We start from the raw sequence: 19,721 nt of genomic DNA, 5'->3' as shown, positions 1-19,721 counted from the left end.
ATAGTAGAGGTCAATGTGGGTCATGATAGGGTTTATACATGCAAAAATGATCATTGTGGGCAGACATTTTGGCTCAAATACACGTTTTTTTCTAAATATCTTAACTTCGTAGACATTTGAGGAAGCAAATCATATCTTACCTGAGCTGCTGTGTCTTTCTTTGGTCCGTCTTCGGCCTGGTGTCCTCGTATTAGTGCGCACACCGTTGACCAAAACGTCTACGCGCCCAAACAAGAATTTTCCACGCCTACAGGCACTCAAGTTATGCATTTATCAAACCATAAAAGTTTGAACTCTGAAACCAATAAAGCGCTACCGGAGCCTAACCTTTGGAATGGTAGCAGGAAAGGAAACATTTAACAAATTCACTACAAGTTTAAGAACTGTAAATGTACGATTACAATTACCTTTAAACCAGGTTGTTAGTTTTTTGCATGGCAACGTGCTCGTAACATAACAAAAAATAAATTTAACTTGGATTACGATGCAGACAACTCAAATAAATTTAATCTAACCTTACACTACACTTAATTCAAATTTTCTTTCAAATTTTGATAATTTTCTTCTCCCTTTTGACTCTATTGGCCCCGCCTCCACCCTGACTTTCAAATGCAACCAATCGAGGGTTGTTTGAGTTCATATTTCCTTCAAAATATTCCCAAAATGATGCAAACAAACACCCTCACAACAGGATAACGCACTACTACTTACCAACTAGAAGTAGTATATATACTCCTCTCATATTAGCGAACAAGCTCCGCCATTTGCACTGACTAACGGGAAAAAAAATGCAATGCCCCGCCCAGTGCTCATATCTCAAATTGCCACTATACCACTGTATAACGACTTGAGCAGGGAAACAGCACCCCCACTGTCAACCACAATACTTTTTGACCACGGGGGAGGCATCTTTAGACAGATTTATTGGGATCGTATGCCAAAAAGCGCGACATGTTGCGACACAACAAGGCCTCATGCGGCGATTGGACAAAAGCTTTTGTCGTCATTTTTCGTGTCTTATTATTACACAAGTAGAAAATAAATATAAGGTCCACCGGTGGAGGTGAGATTAGGACTTTTTTTTTCTCAGGCAGTGAGATAGCTCACATATGGGATGGCAAAAAGATGCACAATTTGATACACATAGTAACTATCATTGGCTGTTGGTAAGCTATAGGCTATAGTTAAGTACTCCATATATTTATATAGTACAGTAAACATTATTGAGGACAAAGACAACGTAAAAGGACACAGTGAGTTAGCGACACCCAACATTTAAAGAATTTACCGATGTTTATAAATCGTTATGAATCGGAACGTGCTACCGCTAAAGCTAATTCAAGTGGGTTTAATTTTAGACGAGTTTGGTTGCTAATTGCTAAGTTTTTAGAATACGAGATAAGTGGGAGGGGCTTATAAGCGTTGGGGGAGGGCTTGTTTTTCTTTACTAGCGTTAAAATTGAGCTAATTTTGTTAAATTTGAATGTTTTAAAGAGTAAATTGGCAAAAAAAGGACTCTGAATTGTTAAAAAAATTCAATTTTTTGTGTTAAAATGGCCGTTTTACCCTCAACTCCTAGAGATGGCATCAGTTTGATGAAATCTAGGTTCTCTTTTAGTAGTTTTGATCAAAAGTTCTTTCGTTTTGCGTCCGCGGCCCCCCAAAAAATTACAAAAAAAAACCGATACATCAGTGTAAACTGATATCAATACTTCGTAAAGTGCTACTTCCAAATGGGGCCTCACCATAAAGACAAATTCCTAACGTTCCAAAACCCATTTTGAGTCAAAAATGCTACCGGCTGAGAGACAGAACAAAAAAATACGTCAAATTTTGGGTGAGACATCGACACAAAAGGCACGAGAAGAGACAAAAGCACCCAGGACGGCTACAATCACGACAAAGCGCATTTGTCTTACTTTTCGGTTGTTGTTTTTTTTGGTTTTCTACTCTTACTTTCACCACTTGTTACATAATTACAGCTACGACGCGGTGGATTTATGAAAAATTAAAGTAGAAGGCAGTGTAAGCTGACGGCGGAGGAAGGAAATGTCTCAATTTTCAGCTGGTGTCTCTTTGGCGGCGGCTGCGGCTAAAATTTTAATAAAAAATATAAAAAATATATAGTTTAATACTCCAAAATAGAAGGTTTTTTTTACGAGGAAAGGTGAATGAGTGCTCACCCTTTGAGACGATAAGGTTTTCCTCCTGCGCCTCTTCGTCTCCGGGGGGCCTGTAAAGAAGGTTGCTATGGTAACCGACGTGTCAAGCATGGAGAGGGCGGGGCCAGGACAGGCGAGATACGTACCTGGCTTTCTGGTTAATGCTGCAGCGGCATCGTCGACCTTGAGACGAGTTAAAAAAAAGATCATTAATGCCATTGACGAGCATTTTGGGTAAATGTGACACATACTAAATATGAAATATTATGCAGTAGTATGATGATGATGATGCACTAAAGGTTAATATCATTTTTAGTCAGAGGCTTTTAAAGTAGAATGTGGTGACTTTAATGCTTGTGGGTGGAAAAAAATGTTTTTTTTAACCTAATTTTGGCATATTTTGCTTTATATAAGTAAAATTAAATGAAAATACATATGTTTTCCTTTGTTACATAGCTGTCAGACCACCCAGTGAAAATAGATTGGACATCAACTGTCTTCCATGGCAGTGAATGAGTTAATGTAGCAGATTGTATTTATGAAAAAAAACTTCTAAATATGCATAAAAATCATTCATTTTTCCATTATGGTTATCCTAACAAGGATTACAGGGGTGCCTAAGCTTACACAATGCCATTGAGCGTTTACTAAAAACTATTATTAGTAGGCTACACCGTTTATGGTAATTAAAAAATATATAAAATTAAACTAGATCACTAATTTCTAGATAATACTCACACACAAATACACTATCCTAAAATACCTAGTATACATCACATTCTGTGTTTTAGGTCACAAAATTACCATGCATTTATACATAAATAAAAGGTTTATAAAATAAATACACTTTAGTGATAGCCCCCAATAACAATATAAAGCTTTTTTATTTTCATTTTCCCCCCAAAATATTTTAATGAGTGTCCTATCAACCTCATAAGGAAAAAGGCAATCATATTTAGGAGTATATACAAAATGATGATGATGTTTTACTTACTGAGGATGAGTAGAATTCCTAAAGTGAAGAGCACCACAGCTAAAGCCAGTCCGCAGATCCTCAGGCTCTCGTAATCTAGTTGAAAAATGAAGATAAATAAAGATGTTGTTGGTCTTTATGCATTCCGATGCAACGTGCCACGGATTTAAATGCACTCACCATAGACAAAAGGGTTTTCCTCTTTCTCAGGTTCATCTGAAAAGATACATTCAGTTTGCAATGGCGACATTTTGATCCATTTTAAAAGCGCGACCTGAATTTTGGTGGGCGCACTTACCCTGAACGTCCACGTCTGCTACAGCTGACAGTTTTCCAGATATCGTGGGAGTGGAAAAAAAAATATGCACACAAAAAAATGTTGTTTTTCAACATCATAGTGAAGTATTTGTGCATAATAGATGTATCATTTTAGAATGTTACTTCAGTCTTAGCACTATATATTTTAAACCCTACTAACTACTTCTACTATTTCTACTATTATATTACGTCACTTCAATTTTACTGCAGTATATAAATCTTTTTTTAATGAATACATATTTTTGTGTGCACTCTATGGTTTGAATCTCATTTTACTTCTATATATTTTACGTTTATTAGCAATAAAATCATCCAATTTAACATAAACGTTTCGGTTTCATGTGTCAAAAACAGAGAAATTATTTGTATACAGTATAATTTGTAAAAAGTAAATAAAATAAAATACAATTAGATTTTATCAAGGTTGTACACCAATTTATATTAAAATACAAATTTGCTAGTTTCAGCTCACCTGCATCTCATTAAAAATGCTGAATTCTATTTTTTATTTAACAAAACCTCAAAATATTTAAAGCCTATATATGAACCTATTCAACAGAAATGAACATAATATTAAAAAAGTCATATATTCATACCGCTAAGACTTTAATTAAGCAATTAAGAGCGTGTGTGTGACGAGGAAAGAGGTTTCTTACCAGCCACCAACACCAGGAGCGAGGATAGGAAGACAGAAATAGTTTCCATGGCAACTGGAGAACAAAAATGATGTGCATTAGCGTTGGGGTTGCGAACATATGGCTATTGACTTTAAACATTTGACAGATGGGTGGGGTCAGCATAAGATAGGATACATATAAAAAAGTGCATCCGTTAACAGTACATATGAAACATAAACAGAAAAATGGACTCAAGTATTAACATACTCATCACTCATCATTAAAATAAAAAGTATAAAGTACAAAGTCAAGTAAAATGTATTAAGAAATATTAAATTATCATTTAAAAAAGATATAAGGGATGTAAAACACAAAAAAACAAATAAGAGTGGACAGAGCTACTGCCACTGGCTTCCGTGTGACAGCGCCATCTTGGGGGGAAAAAAACATTTTGGACAACGTCGGCGGGCCGGATTAAAAAGCCTAACGGGCCATATGTGGCCCGCGGGCCGTAGTTTGCCCACATCTGGTCTAACTTAATCACCACCCTGCAATTTAATCTTTATTTTTTAGATCAACAAACCAGTGTGTCATCTTTTGTAGGCAGAGTTTCTAATATTAAAATATATTTTTCTAGTCTCCGCCTCCCTACAGATGGTTAACATGACCTTGACCTATTTTGGCGCAGGCTTGAAAGACAAACGTTACGCTACTCCAAGTCGAGACGATGAATGGATTCCTTTTATGGAGCTGGAGCTGCCCTCTGTCAAGCTACATTTACGTCTGTCCACCTAACAAGATGTTTGTCCTTTCTTAATTCACTTAGGGACATTTTAGTGCCATCAGTCATCCAAGGAAGGAGCATTCCTGCCCAGGAAGAAATTACCATAATCTATCTATTCTTTATTAAATTGCAGTTAATGTCATGGTTTACTTAAAAAAAAAAATGATTTATTGCGCCAAAAAAAAAAAAACACTTTTTAAATGACATCTTAATATTTCTTAATACATTCCTTTTTAATTGACTTTGTACTTTATACTTTTTACTATAATGATGAGTATGTTAATACTTTAGGCATTTTTTCTGCTTATGTTTCATATGTACTGTTAACGGATGCACTTTTTTATATGTATCGTATCTTGTGCTGACCCGGCCCATAAGTCAAAATTTTAAAGTCAATGTGGCCCCCGGGCCGTAGTTTGCTCACCAATTGGGAACATATTAACCAGTTGATTATACCTCTGGTCATCATCATTTTAGACCCTCCTCACCTACCAACTCCCAAAAACTAGACCCCCAAGACCTTGCAGTCTTTTCACATTGAGCCCTTTTCCATCTCAAGAGATTTTGTGTTCCTACTTTATATAAAAATTAAGAAATCTGCTTTGCAACCATCTCTATGGCTTTACTGATTGAACACAATTGAAATCATGGACGTGCAATGCCTGCAAATTGTCATCAATTTAAAGCAAACACACGGGGGAATCCCAAATCAATGAAAACAAATCTATCTTTGATTAAAATGACAACGTTCCCAATCTAAAATATGAGCCATGACGTCACCATTAAGGTACCTAAAGTAGGTCATTTTGAACAGGTCAGACGGACGCTGCGTGACGTCACCGTAGCAACCATGGACAGCGCCGTCCTGCTTGCCCATTTTTTGAATCACCATGGCAACTGAGTCCGGTCGCAAAGTGGAAGAAAAACCTGTGGGGTCCACTCGCGACCGCTGAGGGGCGTGGCGACGTATCACAAACAAGATTAATATCGATCTTAAATAATAATACATAAATAAAAGACGAGATCGCAACAAAAAGAAAAGACTGCGCAAACTCTAACACGAGCTCCCAATCGACACGAACGTGCCGTCCCTTCAACCTGTGGCTCGCCCGACGACGTCCATTACCCAATCACGCCACCTAACCAAAATCTCCAATCGTCACGACATGCAAACACACACGTCTATTCCTCAATATTCGTCATAATCCTCTAATTTCCCACGTTGAAAGTGACACGTGAATGCATCTATCATCATTAATTGTGCATCAAGATGAAAAATATTGACTGATAAAACAATGTCATGCAAAAACGCCCTCCATCTTCATTACATTAAAAAAATGACCATGTTAATGGCGAGGAACTTACCTTTTATTTATTAGGAAAGGTCAATTAATAGTCTCTCCTCCACCCACTGAAATCACTCAGCTTCTGTCCGGTGGTCTTCACATGGGTGTGTGAGGGCGCTGGAGCTGAACAAGAACAACTAGGAGGAGGAGGAGGAAGAGGAAGAGGAGGAGGAAGGATGGAGGGATGGATGGAAAGATGGAGGGTTGGACAATATGATCTACTGGAATGACTGCTTGAGTGTTTTTTTTTTTTTATTTCTCCTCCCACTCGATTTCAAGGTTAACATAGATTTTTTATATTTTGAGCAATAACACACTTTTTTTTCTCCTTCACATATTTATTCATATTTGGACAATGCATTGATTTGCTCAGAAAAATTTAAATAAAAATCTAGGTTATAAATAGAATATTTGAGTGATTTTTTTTACATTATTATCACAATGTGCATATGGCAGTGAATGTGCCCTTTAAATATGTAAATAATTTGCTCTTAAATGGCCATTTTATACATTTTTTTGTTGTTTTTTATATAAGTGAAACCTCTTAGTGGAAGATTTTGGTAAATAAGAAATTTAGAGAAAAAAAATGTGAAAATTGCAGTTCGAAATGTAAATTAATTCTTATACGTTGCCAGGTTGAAAAAAAAGAAAGTATTTTCAAGTTTGCATTGGAAGTGATTGATTACTATCAAATTTTAAGTAAAATTTAAGTCAAATCATACAAAAAAACATTATATATAAACAATTGAGATAAAATTTGAAGGCTTATTTATGTCTTTCCTGACATTTGTCATCAGCGTAATAAAAAATAAAGTACCTTGAAGAAGTAATCTTTGCTATAATAAACCGTAGGATGATTTATTGCCACTGTACTACTAAATGACTGGCCTATAAAAACCTAGACAGTCTTTGTTAGGCACGGAATTGATCAGAAGTCGTGTCTGTAGAGATTCCACTGTCAATTAGGGAAGGGAAAAATATTAGGAATACACGAGGGATAGTGCAACCAAATTTAAATATTGTGTAACATGAAGATAAATAAACAAGGCATGATGTCATGCAAATGAAAACAAGTTATTGTGCGTTAATGCTAATGGTTACAGTGCTAGAATGGTGACATTGGGCTTCGTCTCCGATTCAATTGACCTTTGATCCTGAAGTCCGACCTCTGTCTTCCGCGAAAGTGTACGGTTGAAGACGACTTCAATGTGGTGAGGGACTTTAGGATGTTGCATGCTGGGAGAGATCAATTAAATCGCAATTAGGTAATTGTCATTAGAGTTTTTCATTATAGTGATATAGATTTTTTTTTTTCTATACATGAACATTGTTCAATAATTTGACAAATATCGAAAAATACAGCATTAAACAGTTACTGAAATCCTGTGAGATTTCATTTTTGGTCTAAAACTGTGTTTAACATATTTTTTTCCATTGGATTTTAAAGTACAATTACTTTCATAACCATGTTTAATTACCTTTAAAAACCATGCAAAATCCTTCTGTGCAAATACTTTACAAATAAGAATTATTTTTTTACCATTAAGTTCAATTAATTCAATCAAATTTTATAGTTAGGCATACATTTTAACCATTTGTTCAGTTACTAATGAGACCAATATATCTTCTTGTCAATCAAAATGAAAAAGTTTCATAGTACAAATACTAATTCAAGTATTAAAATCTATTAAAATGTAGCATTTTAGCCAAATATACAATACTATTTCCTGAATTTGAGTGTATATACCTGCATATGGGTGTAAATCCAAGGTAGAAGTGCGCTAACTCTGCTATAAACACCCGGCCTGTTCCTATGACCACATCCTTGCCCCCAGCTGGTGATACCCGCCAAATACCACACTTTGTCAATCTCACACACAAGCGGTCCACCGCTGTCGCCCTGGTAAGAAAAAAATACAAATAAAAATGAAGTAAATATCACAAGGCAAATTATTAACAGCTTTAAACGTCAAAGCCAAACATTTTAAGTCACCTGACAAGAATCTTTGCCTCCCTCCAAGAATCCAGCACAGATCATATTGTCAGTTACCGAATTTCCGTACACCGGCGGGCTAGCGCACACTTCCGTTCCGATGATGTCGACGGTGATCTCCATCAGTTCCCTGGAGCCCTCCTCTGCGTCGGCAGGAAAAAAAAAAAACTTAAAAAAAGAACTACGACTCCCTGGCTCCTCTACTGTCTAACCCAGCAACTACAGGCAACAATAAGTTCACGAGTAACTCGTAAACGGGGCACTGATGATTAATTCATATCTACAGCTTGAATATAACAACCAAATATCTTTGAGGTCTTTCCACAAATAGCAGAATTTAGAATATTTATATTTGCAATTAATTTTTAAAAATTAATTAAAATAGGGCTTAGAAGATCTATCATTACACAAGCCTAGATTTTACAAGACAAATATTCTGATCTATCCGCAAATAAATTGACATTTTTTGTTAGTGTCCTCCTCAATAACAACAACAACAAAGTGAGATTTAGGAAATATAAAAAATACACCCTATAGTAAACCTATTTGAAAATAAACAACAACCTTAAAAACCTCATTTTAACCATTTTTGTCATAATAGTAAGAAAAAAAAGTATACATAAAGCAGACTTGTATATGTATTATTTTAAAAAGTCATATCTCATTATGCTCTTCATTCCTGATTAAGGCAAAAATAAGTTCCAAGCTTACCCGATCCGGCTATTGTAGTACCAAAACCTGAAGTCCAACAAGTAGTACCATGTGGGAATTTTTGTCCGTGAACTGGCAAGCACGCCGGGTGAACATCCGCTAATAGGAAAGACAGTCATTTTAGCATCTGAATACAACAAATTCCCTGAACCAGAAACAATGGAGTATGCAAAAACGCTAAAAAACAAAAAAATATATTTTTCAAAACTACAGCAACATTTGCCAACCAAAAAAAAGCACAAAAAGATTGACAAACCATCAAAACTGACAGGAGCTGTTAGTTTGAGCAGAGCGATGTCATAATCGTTGGTTCGATTACTGTAGTTTTCATGAAGGATGATTTTTTCTACCAAAAAGGGTGCAGGGAGATCATCTTGAGAAACTGTGCCGCCATACACTCGCCAGTACTCTGGCATTCGCAGTTGGGGGTAGTCGCTGTAAAGTAAGAGTCAATAATGATTATTTTTTTGAGTGAATATTTAAAATAAAAATGTGAGACTTACTCTGGGAAGCAGTGAGCGGCGGTCAGCACGAAATCAGGAGCAATGAGGACCCCTCCACAAACGTGGGAGATTCCAAAGTGGATTGATGTCTGCCATGGCCATTGACCTTTTTGCGCAACACTTCCCCCTATGATGCGGGATGTGGATTGCTGCTTTCCGCAATCTGAAGCGAGATAAGGGAAAATTGTTTTTATTGTTTTCCAATGCAATCAAACCAATGAAGAAATTAAAATTAATGTATGTTGTCTCTTTGCACACAAATTGAATTAAAAAAATAGCATTGACGTTCTTAGTCATTGCTGGAACCAAAATCTGTCAATCGAATAGCGTTGGTAAGGGATTTCCGAAAAGGAATAACGACAAATGATCGATTACTCTTGTCTGTCTTGGTGATCGGGATCCATGTGGCCTATCGGCGGCTTTTTTAAAGCAATTTTGACATGCCTTTTTCCATATTATTAAGAAAAAAAATCCATCAAAAATCCTATTATACAGATTTTTTCTCTGTTGCTAGACAACATCAGTATTTTGTTGCTCAAAAAGTATATTAAAAGTAGAATATTTTGATATTTCCGGGTCCAAAAGGATCACATTGACTTGTAATGGTTGTTCATAATTGTGTGTCACATGACCATAGGCACAGATGGCGTTTGCTTACCAACGCACTGCAGGGAGACTCCGCCTTCATCCAGACAGGAAGAACTGTGATGTCACAAAGAGAACCATGTAAACAAAAATAACTAAAATCTGAGAATTGTATCTATTTTAGCTGCTTATAATTTACTACTACTTATGAAATGTTTTTGAGGGAACTCACTTGACTTCAACCTGAGCCTGGATGGAATCGGGCAAGCTGTCAGTCACCACCAGTCCAAGGGAGCCCTCAGACGCGAGCTTCGAGTAAGAATAAGCTCTGCGGACATATTGGAAAAAATATTGAAGAAAAATGGATGGGGGAAAAGTATCATGAATGGCAAGAGTAGAGAGTCATTACTTTCTAAACCCAAGTTGGGCACAAGTATTATCAGCGAGGCTTTGGTTCCACCCAGTGAAGCAGATGGGAAGAAAGCGGCCATCTTTGTTGGTGTTGACTTCCAGGGCATTTCGACTGGAAAACCTCACTGGTGAAGAATCAATGGCAGGGTGTTAAAATCACATTATTATTCTTATTTTTTTAACACCAGTGCTAGCTCTCGTATCGAGACGATATCACCACATTTTCCAGACTATAAGGCACATTTTTTCTTAGTTTGGCTGCCTTGCAACCAATACATTTTTTCCCATATTTTTACGACTATAAGGCGCACTTAAGTCTTACATTTTCTCCAAAATAGACAAAGCGCCTTATAATCCACTGCGCTTTATATATGGAAAAAAAGTGTCATTCATCAAGGGTGCGCCTTTAAATGCAATGCACCTAACAGTCGTGAAAATACAGTATTTATTTTCTCTCTGACCACCAACAGTCTGTTAGTTTATTTTTTTAGACTACAAGTATCTGCAAAAAACATTTTACGATTGTTACTTAACTTAATTAACAGTTCTTTGCCGGGTGCGACTTATAGCCCGAAAAATAAATAATAATAAGTAAATGGACAGCATAGATGGTCAAAACAGTCTAAATTTTGGCCCAAAACAGGATGGATTTGCTTGCAAACTCACCACAGTCCATTTCATCGGATCCGAACTCGCAGTCCCTGATGCCATCGCACTCAATGGTAGTATTGGGACAGATGTCACTTATCAAGTTAAGTGAGGGATCAACGTTGCTCAGAGAATTTTGCTGAGAGTTATTAATGCCTTGTGATAGCAAACGGGTACCATATTGCACTGCCATTGGAGAAGAAAAAAAAACAAATTAGATGTGACAGGACTTAGAATTTGGATCTAAACACCCCTAAAACAGCAATAGGATTAGCGTCATTCAATATTCTATTGTTGTGAAGTTAAGTTAGCACTCTGAATGTTATGACATGGACATATGGTGCAGTGAAAACACAAAGAATGCCAACCTCCGAGCCAGATGGCAATCGCCAGCAGGGCCAACAGGATGACGGCGGCGACCGATCCTCCGATGCATTGGCGGTTTCCATTACAGCATTTTTTGTTCTTGCTGCTGGGAACTGAGTGGAAGGAAAGAGTACATTTTAATACAACTTGTTTCCATCTATAGGCTTAATTCAGAGGTCACTGGGTCATTTTTCAGCCAAAAATTCCATGGCATGGGCAAACTACGGCACGCGGGCCACATTTGGCACACTAGACCTTTGAATCCGGCCCGCCGACGTTGTCCAAATATTTTTTCCCCCCAAGATGGCGCCGTCATGCGTAAGCCAGTGACAGTAGCTCTATTTTTTGTGTTTTACAGCTCCTCTATCTTTTTTTTAAATGACATTTTAATATTTCATAATACATTCCTTTTTACTTGACTTTGTACTTTATACTTTTTATTTTAATGATGAGTGATGAGTATATAAATACTTAAGTCCTTTTTTTCTGTTTATGTTTCATATGTACTGTTAACGGATGCACTTTTTTATTTGCATCATATCTGCTCTATGCTATCTGGTTGAAAACTAAATTCTGTAATATTATAAGTGACTCACGCGAGCTGGACTGTGTTACTTGAGGAGAGGCCACGGGTGTGGAAAAGCGAGGGACGTATTGCGGCTGGTTGGCGGGGAGCTGCTCCGGCGCCACGCCATACACCACCTCTTCGTAGGACTTGAGGGGGGGCTGTGCGTGCACGGCCACCGTATAGTAGGGCGGAGGGAAGTCGTTCTAAAAAATTAAAACATAATTCCACTCATAATTGCACTTAAATTGCATTATTTTCCTCAAAATTGACAGTTTCAGTGTACCTTACCACACACAAACCCCTTTTAACCTTATTATACAATCATTTAAAGACATAAAATGAAAATTAAGACAACAAAATGGGGAAAAAGAACCCATGTAGACTTGTTTATGGGGGAAAAAGGGGTAAATCTTTAAATCTCTGCATGGTTTACATAGTTTCGGATGAAGTCACCTGCCAAAAATGTCAACACAATCTAACAAAGCAAATGGAAAATGTTGGTAGTTTTGAGAGTAACATCCTGCTCAACTAGTTTATGTTCAGGGTTAGTGTGCCATCATCAAAATGCCTAAATAAACAGCCTTCTAAATGGGTAGAAATAAAGATTTTTGTTAAGAAAAGAAATGTAGATACAAAGTAATCAAGTTACAAGAGGCACCAACACACAAAAATACTAAAAAGAAAGAGGCGGCATAGTGGGTTTATCATATTTCTCTGCATTGAAACGTGTATCATTTTTCATGACTGCTATTGTCATGGAAAATGACTGTTAAATGTCACTTTTACAAGATTACAGTTTACAGTTTCACACCAATCAGGTTACGCGTCAGAAAGCAGAGTTGAGATAAAGTTCAAATTAAATGGGCTCAGCTGGGCTCCAAAATTGGAATTAAACCAAAAATAAAATTTTGGTCATCTAGTTTAGCCAACTTTAGAAAACTATGTTGATTTAACAAGTATATCATAACATTAAATGAGGAAAAAATGACTTAAGTGATTGAAATAAGGCAAAATGTTGCTTTAAGTTAAAAAATAGAGTAAGAAACTGATAAAAAAAAGACAATTACCGTTTTTAGTGCACCAAAAAAAACAACATTTTGGTATGACAAAGTCTTACAATCTGTCATGTTAACCTTCCTTATTTTCGTCCAAATAAAAACTTAAAAAAACAAACTTTTCCATATTTCTACAAGCATTTCAGCCAGTTAACTTTAAAAAAATAATAAAAAAGCAATTCCCGAAACCAAATAAACACCAGGAAGAAAGACAAATAAATAAAAACAGACGACTTACCGAGTTAAGCTTAGCCATCAGAATCAGTGAGATGTCAACATTGAGGTAGTGACCGCTCTCATATATAAGCCCAAAAATGCTGTTTTGTCATTGCTTCTAACAATTGTGGTTTACCGGCATTGATTATCATGGAGCATTATCAAAAAATAAAAACTCCCACCCAGAAGGTGTATATTTAGAAAAGTTGGGCGCGCCTACTACTTTGCACACCTGCCCAACCGGTTTGGGACAGCCTGACGTCCACTAAAACTGGTTTGTTGGGTTGAAACTATTGTGTAGCTTTAGCAACACCCTTTAAGATGTTGGGGGTGGTGGTCTTTGGTCTTAGATTAGCTCCTAATTTGTGTTTATTTTTGGACTGAAACTACATTAGGGGCGCTCACGATTTACCAATCGTTTGTCAATGTATGATTGGTCAGTCAGATTTAATCTGGTTTTGCTTTAGGCCTGAATTTGACTGGGCGTCTCCTAGTTCAAGTCCTGGTCAAAACCCATTGAATGTGAGTTACCGTCAATGGCAGCCAATGATTTATTGCAACAAAAAAATTCAATTTTGAAGGCTTATCTTATTTTTTTAATACCCAATTCCGATCCAATCTTGCAAACATACATTTAATGTATTGAAACACACTTCAAAACACTTTACTGTCATTTCTGGACAATAAAGTGCACCAAAAAATGCACCAAAAATGCGCCAAAAATACACCAAAAAATGCACCAAAAATACACCAAAAAATTCGCCAAAAATACACCAAAAAAATGCACCTAAAAAAACGGAAGGATTTCAACATTGGACCTTATTATAACCTTTGATTTTTCTTAAAGTTGGCTTTTGAAAGAAAAAATTGGACATCCCTACTTAAGAGTATCATGAACCAAAAGTTTAACCTTGGTTTCTTTATGGTGAAGCTTTAAATATGATAAAAATAAAGGCATCAAATTCAAATAACATGCCATATTATTGCATTTTAGGGAAATGCAGTCACATTTTGTTTATTTTTTTGCAAATTTATGAAACCAAAATTGAACTTTTAGGCCTTAAACACAGCACCACCAAAATAAGATCTTACCTACAGTGAAGAATGGTGGCGGCTGGGCCATGTTTTGAAGCCGATGATGGACAGTATTCAGAAAAATACAAAATGAGGAGTCCACGCTAGCATAAAACTGTCAGTTTGAAGCTAAAAAACAAACAAAAAAGTGGTCAAAACAGGTCAAGGAGGAGTGCAAAAACAGCTGAGATCCATCAGCAGTTAATCAGAAGCCTTACAAATTGGGTCAGGTGACACCTCAATAATCAAGATGGAATGTGATTGGTTAAACATCAACGTATATCATAGTTTGGTTAAGGGACCATCTTTAACATTATTGTCTTTATTTTTATCAAGTGCTTTTAAATCAAGCCCTCAGAGGGCAGCAGAGTTTATAGTATTTTTGCTAGTTTCAATTCTTACAGGCCTACAATTGGCTGGGAGCCCAAAAAAGCAATTTTCTATAAAAAAAAAAAAACATTCATTCATTATACAAAATGGTTGTTTGTCTCCTTGTGCTCTGTGATTGGCTGGCCACCAATTCAGGGTGTATCTGACCTCTAGCCTGTAATTAGCTGGGATAGGCTCCAGCACCCCCCTGCGACCCTAGTGAGTAGAAAGGTTCAGAAAATAAGCTTTTATCATGAAATTTGGTTGAAGGATAAACAATGTTTCTAATAAAACTTTGAATAACTCAAACTGGATTTCAATTTAATATGATAGTACATTTTAGGGTTTTAAGGTTAAAAATAGCATCAATTTTAAGTCAAATTTCTTATTCGTATTGACAAAATATAAAATTCAAAAGTGAAAAACATGACTCATGTTGTTTTTGGCTACTGATGAAACTGGGAAAGTCCTAAAGTGGTTGGTTATCTGGTCTCACGCTATTTTTTTTTTTGGAAAAGTACTTTACAAACTGCTGAAGGGGCAAAAGGGAAGTTTGAGTCTTTGTTGAGACTTGAAATCCAGCGTCACACAACAGGAAACGTGTCACATCACCACCACCACCAACGAGAGGAGGGAACTTCTGCACTGGGGAACATTTTTTTAGAAGTGAAGTCTTTGAAAAGAAACCATCTCAAACAGCTTTTTAATCAGCAGCTACATATTGGAGAAGTACGCTCTCAGATATGTCGTTTTGGTTCTATTATTTTTGGCGTTGGGTGATATAGGACTGCCATTCAGATTTCAAAACACCGAATGATGACATTTGTGGAAGTACCAGGAATTGTAATGACCAATAAGACGCTGGTTATCGTCCTTTTTTTAATCCTAAACAGCAGCACAGGTAAAAAAAAATATGTTTTTTTGTATTCAAATGACTAAGATTTTGTGTATAATGTTATGTTCATTCAAATCAGGTGGTGTAAGAACGGACTATAAGTCGCACTTGTTAAAATGCACCAAAAAAGGAGAAAAAAATGGCAGTGGAATATTTTTTGGGGGGAATTTTTGCAATAAAAACAGATTAAAAAATATACTTAAAAGTTATAATAAAATAAAGAACAATAGACTAAATAGATACTTGTTAATGTGATAGAGTAACTGTTTTTGGACAAATTTTGGCTAAAAAACAATAATTTAACAAGCTGTTGTTGGTCAGGGTACAAATATAAATTGTAGTTAAGCCAAACTATGACAAAAATTGCTATTTATAATGCACAAAATAAGAATCTTATAATTGTGTGCTCATAATAGCATTGTGTGGCAGAAATGTCTAAATTTTCCAAGTTGTGTGTTCCTCCTGAGTTATATATTCATCCATGTAACTTTTTTGTTTTTTTACCTTGACGACAGGATTATCGCTCCCTCGGTTGGATCGACTCAGCTTGAATATTCTGGACGGCGAAGTGATCGTCTTTTGGAAGCCGGCGCAAAACGCCACATCTGACGTCCACTACAATGTACAAATGACAAAGTATGTTTCTGAGTTTCAAAAATGTCAAAAGTAAACCAAAAAAAAAGTGACTTGAAGTAAGCAGTTTAAGTAAATAATAGTTTGCACCAATCATATCAAACAAGGATGCGGATAGGTCCGTTTACTCAAATCTTGCTCACAAAAAAATGCATTTACACGAGTTAGTTCAACTGTTGATTTGTTCAAAATGAGTTAGAAATACGAAAAAAAAGGCCAAGTTACTATTTAAGAGAACTGAAGAATTTAAAAGTCTTAAATTTTCCCCAAAATAGACATGGCACCTTGTAATCCAGTGTGCATTATATATGTGATTTTTTTTAAATGTGCCATTTATTGAGGGTGCGCCTTTAAATGCATTGCGCCTTATAGTTGTGAAAATATGGTATATTATTATGAATAACTTGGTGGATTTGAGTCACTAACTTGTATTGATTTGTACTTTTAGGCTGGCTGGTGAGTGGGCTGTAGTTCTCAGCTGTTCGGGTATCACAAAGACCTTCTGCAATCTGAGTGGACACATACAGGACTATGCTAGTGGTTACAAGGTCAGAGTTCAAGCAGTTGATGGGAACCACACATCGGAGTGGACGGTGAAGAAATTCCTGCCCAATTCAAGTGAGTTGGAATAAGGTTGTTTTCATTTATTTATTTTTGCTATACTTTGCTAGTAAAGGTTTCTTTTGCCATTAAATTGGAGTAGGTCATCTATGTGAAAATATAACTTTAATATTTTGACAAGTAGCAAGACAAAGACAATTCTTGTTTTTGTGGAAGTTAAGATAATAGGCCAATTTATTATTGAACTAATTTTGGTGAGAATATGGTTAAATCTAGTTTGATTGTTGAGATCATTTTGAACTGTAAACATTGTTGTTTTTTTTTGTTAATGTGGGGGTTATAAATGTTTTTCACCTGTACTTCTGCAAGTCAAATTCACTATTAAGATTTTTTTTAATGTACTTTTCCTCCTAAATCATCAACCCTACATTTTTTAAAGAATGTTTCAGTTAAAAGTCAAATTCTTACTCCTTTGTTTTGTTTCCAGGTGACCTTCAACCTCCGTCTTTCACATTATATGCGACCTCCAGTACCATCAGCATCAACGTTCACCAAAAACCCATCCTCAGACAGCTTTTTCCTTTTGGGGTAACATACATCCTTCACCTGAAAGAAATCGCCAAAAATGACAAAGTGCCTGTCAAAGTAAGATTCGACATAACATTGTTTTTTAAAAAATCCACACAGTAAAAATATCACAGTTACTGCATTGTCATTGTAATCTTACAGGAAACAACAGTGATGTACCTTACAGATGACTTGGATCAAGAGTCCAAAACCTTCAGTTCTCTCCAATGGGGGGTCAAATACTGCGTCAGTGTCATGGTGGAAGGAAATGGCGCTTTGTCCAGGAGTGATTTTTCTCCGGAACAATGCCTGTTGCTGCCGGAACGAGGTAAGCAAAACAAGCAGGGTCATTGGCTCAAATTTCTCATGCTAAATTGAACGCTATGTAGTCGTCCAATGGTAGGAGTCTGTTAAAAAAACAAGTCATTTTAAAAGAAGTTTTTTGTTTTTCAGAATGGTTCGTCGTTTCCGTGACATCTCTGTCGGTTCTGGGTTTGATGGCCGTGGGTGCCGTTTCAGCGATTGGCCTCGTTTGTTACTTGAAGCGGCCAGCCAAAATACCGGTCGTCCTGGTACGCACACACCCAATGAAAAAAGTCGCCGAGTACTGTTTAATATCTAAGTACTGTTTAATATCTAAGTACTGTTTAATATCCAAGTACTGTTTAATATCCAAGTACTGTTTAATATCCAAGTACTGTTTAATATCTAAGTACTGTTTAATACCTACTGTTTAATATCTAAGCACTGTTTAATATCTAAGTACTGTTTAATATATAAATACTGTTGAAACCAGCTCTCAAATTATATTCATGAGATAGTTTAATATCTAAATATCTACTGTTTTCAACAAATTACAATTTAAATTTTCCCCACAAGTGATAAATGTCCATAATTTTTTTATATTTTTAGAAATCTCCCGTGCTTAACTGGGATCCGCTCAGTGTCGGAGACGGACCCATGGAAGTAGTCACGGACAAAGGTTGGTTCCTATCCAGCCACGGAACACAACACCCTACAAAAAACCCACAAATCAAGCTAGCTTTCAACCTGGCTGAAGAAAACCAAAGAAGACCTAGCCAGGACAGCGGCGTTATCGTGGTTTGCAACGCCGTGGACAAACCCCAAACCAGTATTCGGGGTACACAAGAGGACAGCGGGTGTGGAAGCATGGGTGAAACAGTGTATCCCCAAAATGATCCAATCCCAACTAAGACAGAAGACTTGGTTCAAGTCAAAGACTATCACCGACAAAACCCTGCATTGCACGTTCCCCAAGACCAGATCCCTTCTAGTCCCGTTCTTGCCCAAGTGGTTTCGGGGTACCGGGCGGGACCCCCAGATCATTTCTCCAAAACCATAGTCCCTGAGGTTGAAACGGTCCAATGGCGTGAAGGCAAAGAGGATTTTAGCCAAGATAGAAGACGGACAAGGGTCGAAATAACCGCGGCGTTCCCCCTGTTGACGTCACTCGTGCAAAAAAATCCATAAACTGGTGGAGAACACTTTTTTTTGCAAAATGCTGACACCCCAACAAAAAAATGCTGCTGTTTCAGATCAAAATTCATTTTTCGAGTGCGTAGGAATGGAAAATTCTGTTAAATCATGCTGATTGGAGGGAAAAATGTAACTGTGAAAGACTTTTGAGATAAAATTTCTCACCTCTGTTGAAAGGGAAGTGAGTCTACGTGGTGTAGACGAGGGTGACAGATTGTTTCGTGGTCTTTTCCGCAAAAAATATAATCAGATATGCATTGTGACATCAGAGTACAAGTTTCTCCTATTTATAATACATGATTTGTAAGTAGAATGTGACTAAGGAGCCAAATAATCAGATTTTATGTGAAAAATAATCATGTTAATCACTAAAAAAGTCTTATTGAAGGAAACAACACATTTTCCAGACTTATAAATACGTTGGAGTTGCTAAAAAATGTACTACTCTGAAAAATGGTTGCTAGGAAAGAGTGAATTCTGTTATTTACTGTTGTGTGTTTGAAATATTTATTATAATATGGTTTTGAATTAAAATTGCATAAAAATCAATGTTATTTTCCTGACATGACATTGAAAATAATATAAAAAAAATGAAAAAACATTTCCTCTTTCAAGAAACAACTTGTATTTTTAAAAGAAGTGGATTTGAGCATGAAATGCATTTTTTTTAAAAGTACTGCAAAAAAATGTGCATCCTCCTCCCAACTTTCATGCTCGGTAAACCACAGTTTCAGTTTGGTTTTCTGTTTCTATAACCATATAAATATGACATTTTACACAGAATTGGAGGTCACATTGGAGAAGGAATAATCATTTTTTATGAGGTATTTAACTTTTCCCATTTTGAGGGTTGTTTTTATGCATTTCAT

At 36.4% G+C, this 19,721-nt stretch overlaps 3 protein-coding genes across 3 annotated transcripts; 1 reads left to right on the top strand and 2 right to left on the bottom strand.

The window, feature by feature from the left end:
• Window positions 1-902: 902 nt before the first annotated feature.
• On the bottom strand, window positions 903-6,388 carry fxyd6 (FXYD domain containing ion transport regulator 6). The gene is made up of 8 exons (XM_077722126.1): window positions 6,220-6,388; window positions 4,110-4,163; window positions 3,434-3,457; window positions 3,316-3,351; window positions 3,157-3,231; window positions 2,309-2,345; window positions 2,184-2,233; window positions 903-2,092 (listed from the first exon to the last, which is right to left on the bottom strand). Exons 2-8 carry the CDS (start codon window positions 4,156-4,158, stop codon window positions 2,055-2,057), a joined length of 309 nt encoding a protein of 102 aa, XP_077578252.1. The 5' UTR covers window positions 4,159-4,163; window positions 6,220-6,388; the 3' UTR covers window positions 903-2,054.
• A 244-nt stretch (window positions 6,389-6,632) lies between these two features.
• tmprss13a (transmembrane serine protease 13a) lies at window positions 6,633-17,958 on the bottom strand. The gene is made up of 16 exons (XM_077722127.1): window positions 17,536-17,958; window positions 17,257-17,394; window positions 16,099-16,209; window positions 14,353-14,459; window positions 12,014-12,188; window positions 11,420-11,530; window positions 11,070-11,237; window positions 10,402-10,528; window positions 10,225-10,320; window positions 10,066-10,109; window positions 9,408-9,570; window positions 9,161-9,339; window positions 8,905-9,003; window positions 8,194-8,336; window positions 7,948-8,100; window positions 6,633-7,436 (listed from the first exon to the last, which is right to left on the bottom strand). Exons 4-16 carry the CDS (start codon window positions 14,377-14,379, stop codon window positions 7,422-7,424), a joined length of 1,500 nt encoding a protein of 499 aa, XP_077578253.1. The 5' UTR covers window positions 14,380-14,459; window positions 16,099-16,209; window positions 17,257-17,394; window positions 17,536-17,958; the 3' UTR covers window positions 6,633-7,421.
• il10ra (interleukin 10 receptor, alpha) lies at window positions 15,240-19,094 on the top strand. Its single transcript, XM_077722125.1, has 7 exons — window positions 15,240-15,600; window positions 16,110-16,230; window positions 16,676-16,845; window positions 17,276-17,433; window positions 17,518-17,683; window positions 17,809-17,927; window positions 18,268-19,094. The coding sequence occupies exons 1-7, from the start codon at window positions 15,513-15,515 to the stop codon at window positions 18,844-18,846; spliced, it is 1,401 nt and encodes a 466-aa protein (XP_077578251.1). The 5' UTR covers window positions 15,240-15,512; the 3' UTR covers window positions 18,847-19,094.
• The last annotated feature ends 627 nt before the right edge of the window (window positions 19,095-19,721 follow it).

This window comes from Stigmatopora nigra, chromosome 8 (assembly GCF_051989575.1).
Source record: "Stigmatopora nigra isolate UIUO_SnigA chromosome 8, RoL_Snig_1.1, whole genome shotgun sequence".
NCBI lineage: Eukaryota > Metazoa > Chordata > Actinopteri > Syngnathiformes > Syngnathidae > Stigmatopora > Stigmatopora nigra.
Note: the sequence above shows the minus strand (reverse complement) of the source record. Positions and strands in the feature narration are given on the sequence as shown.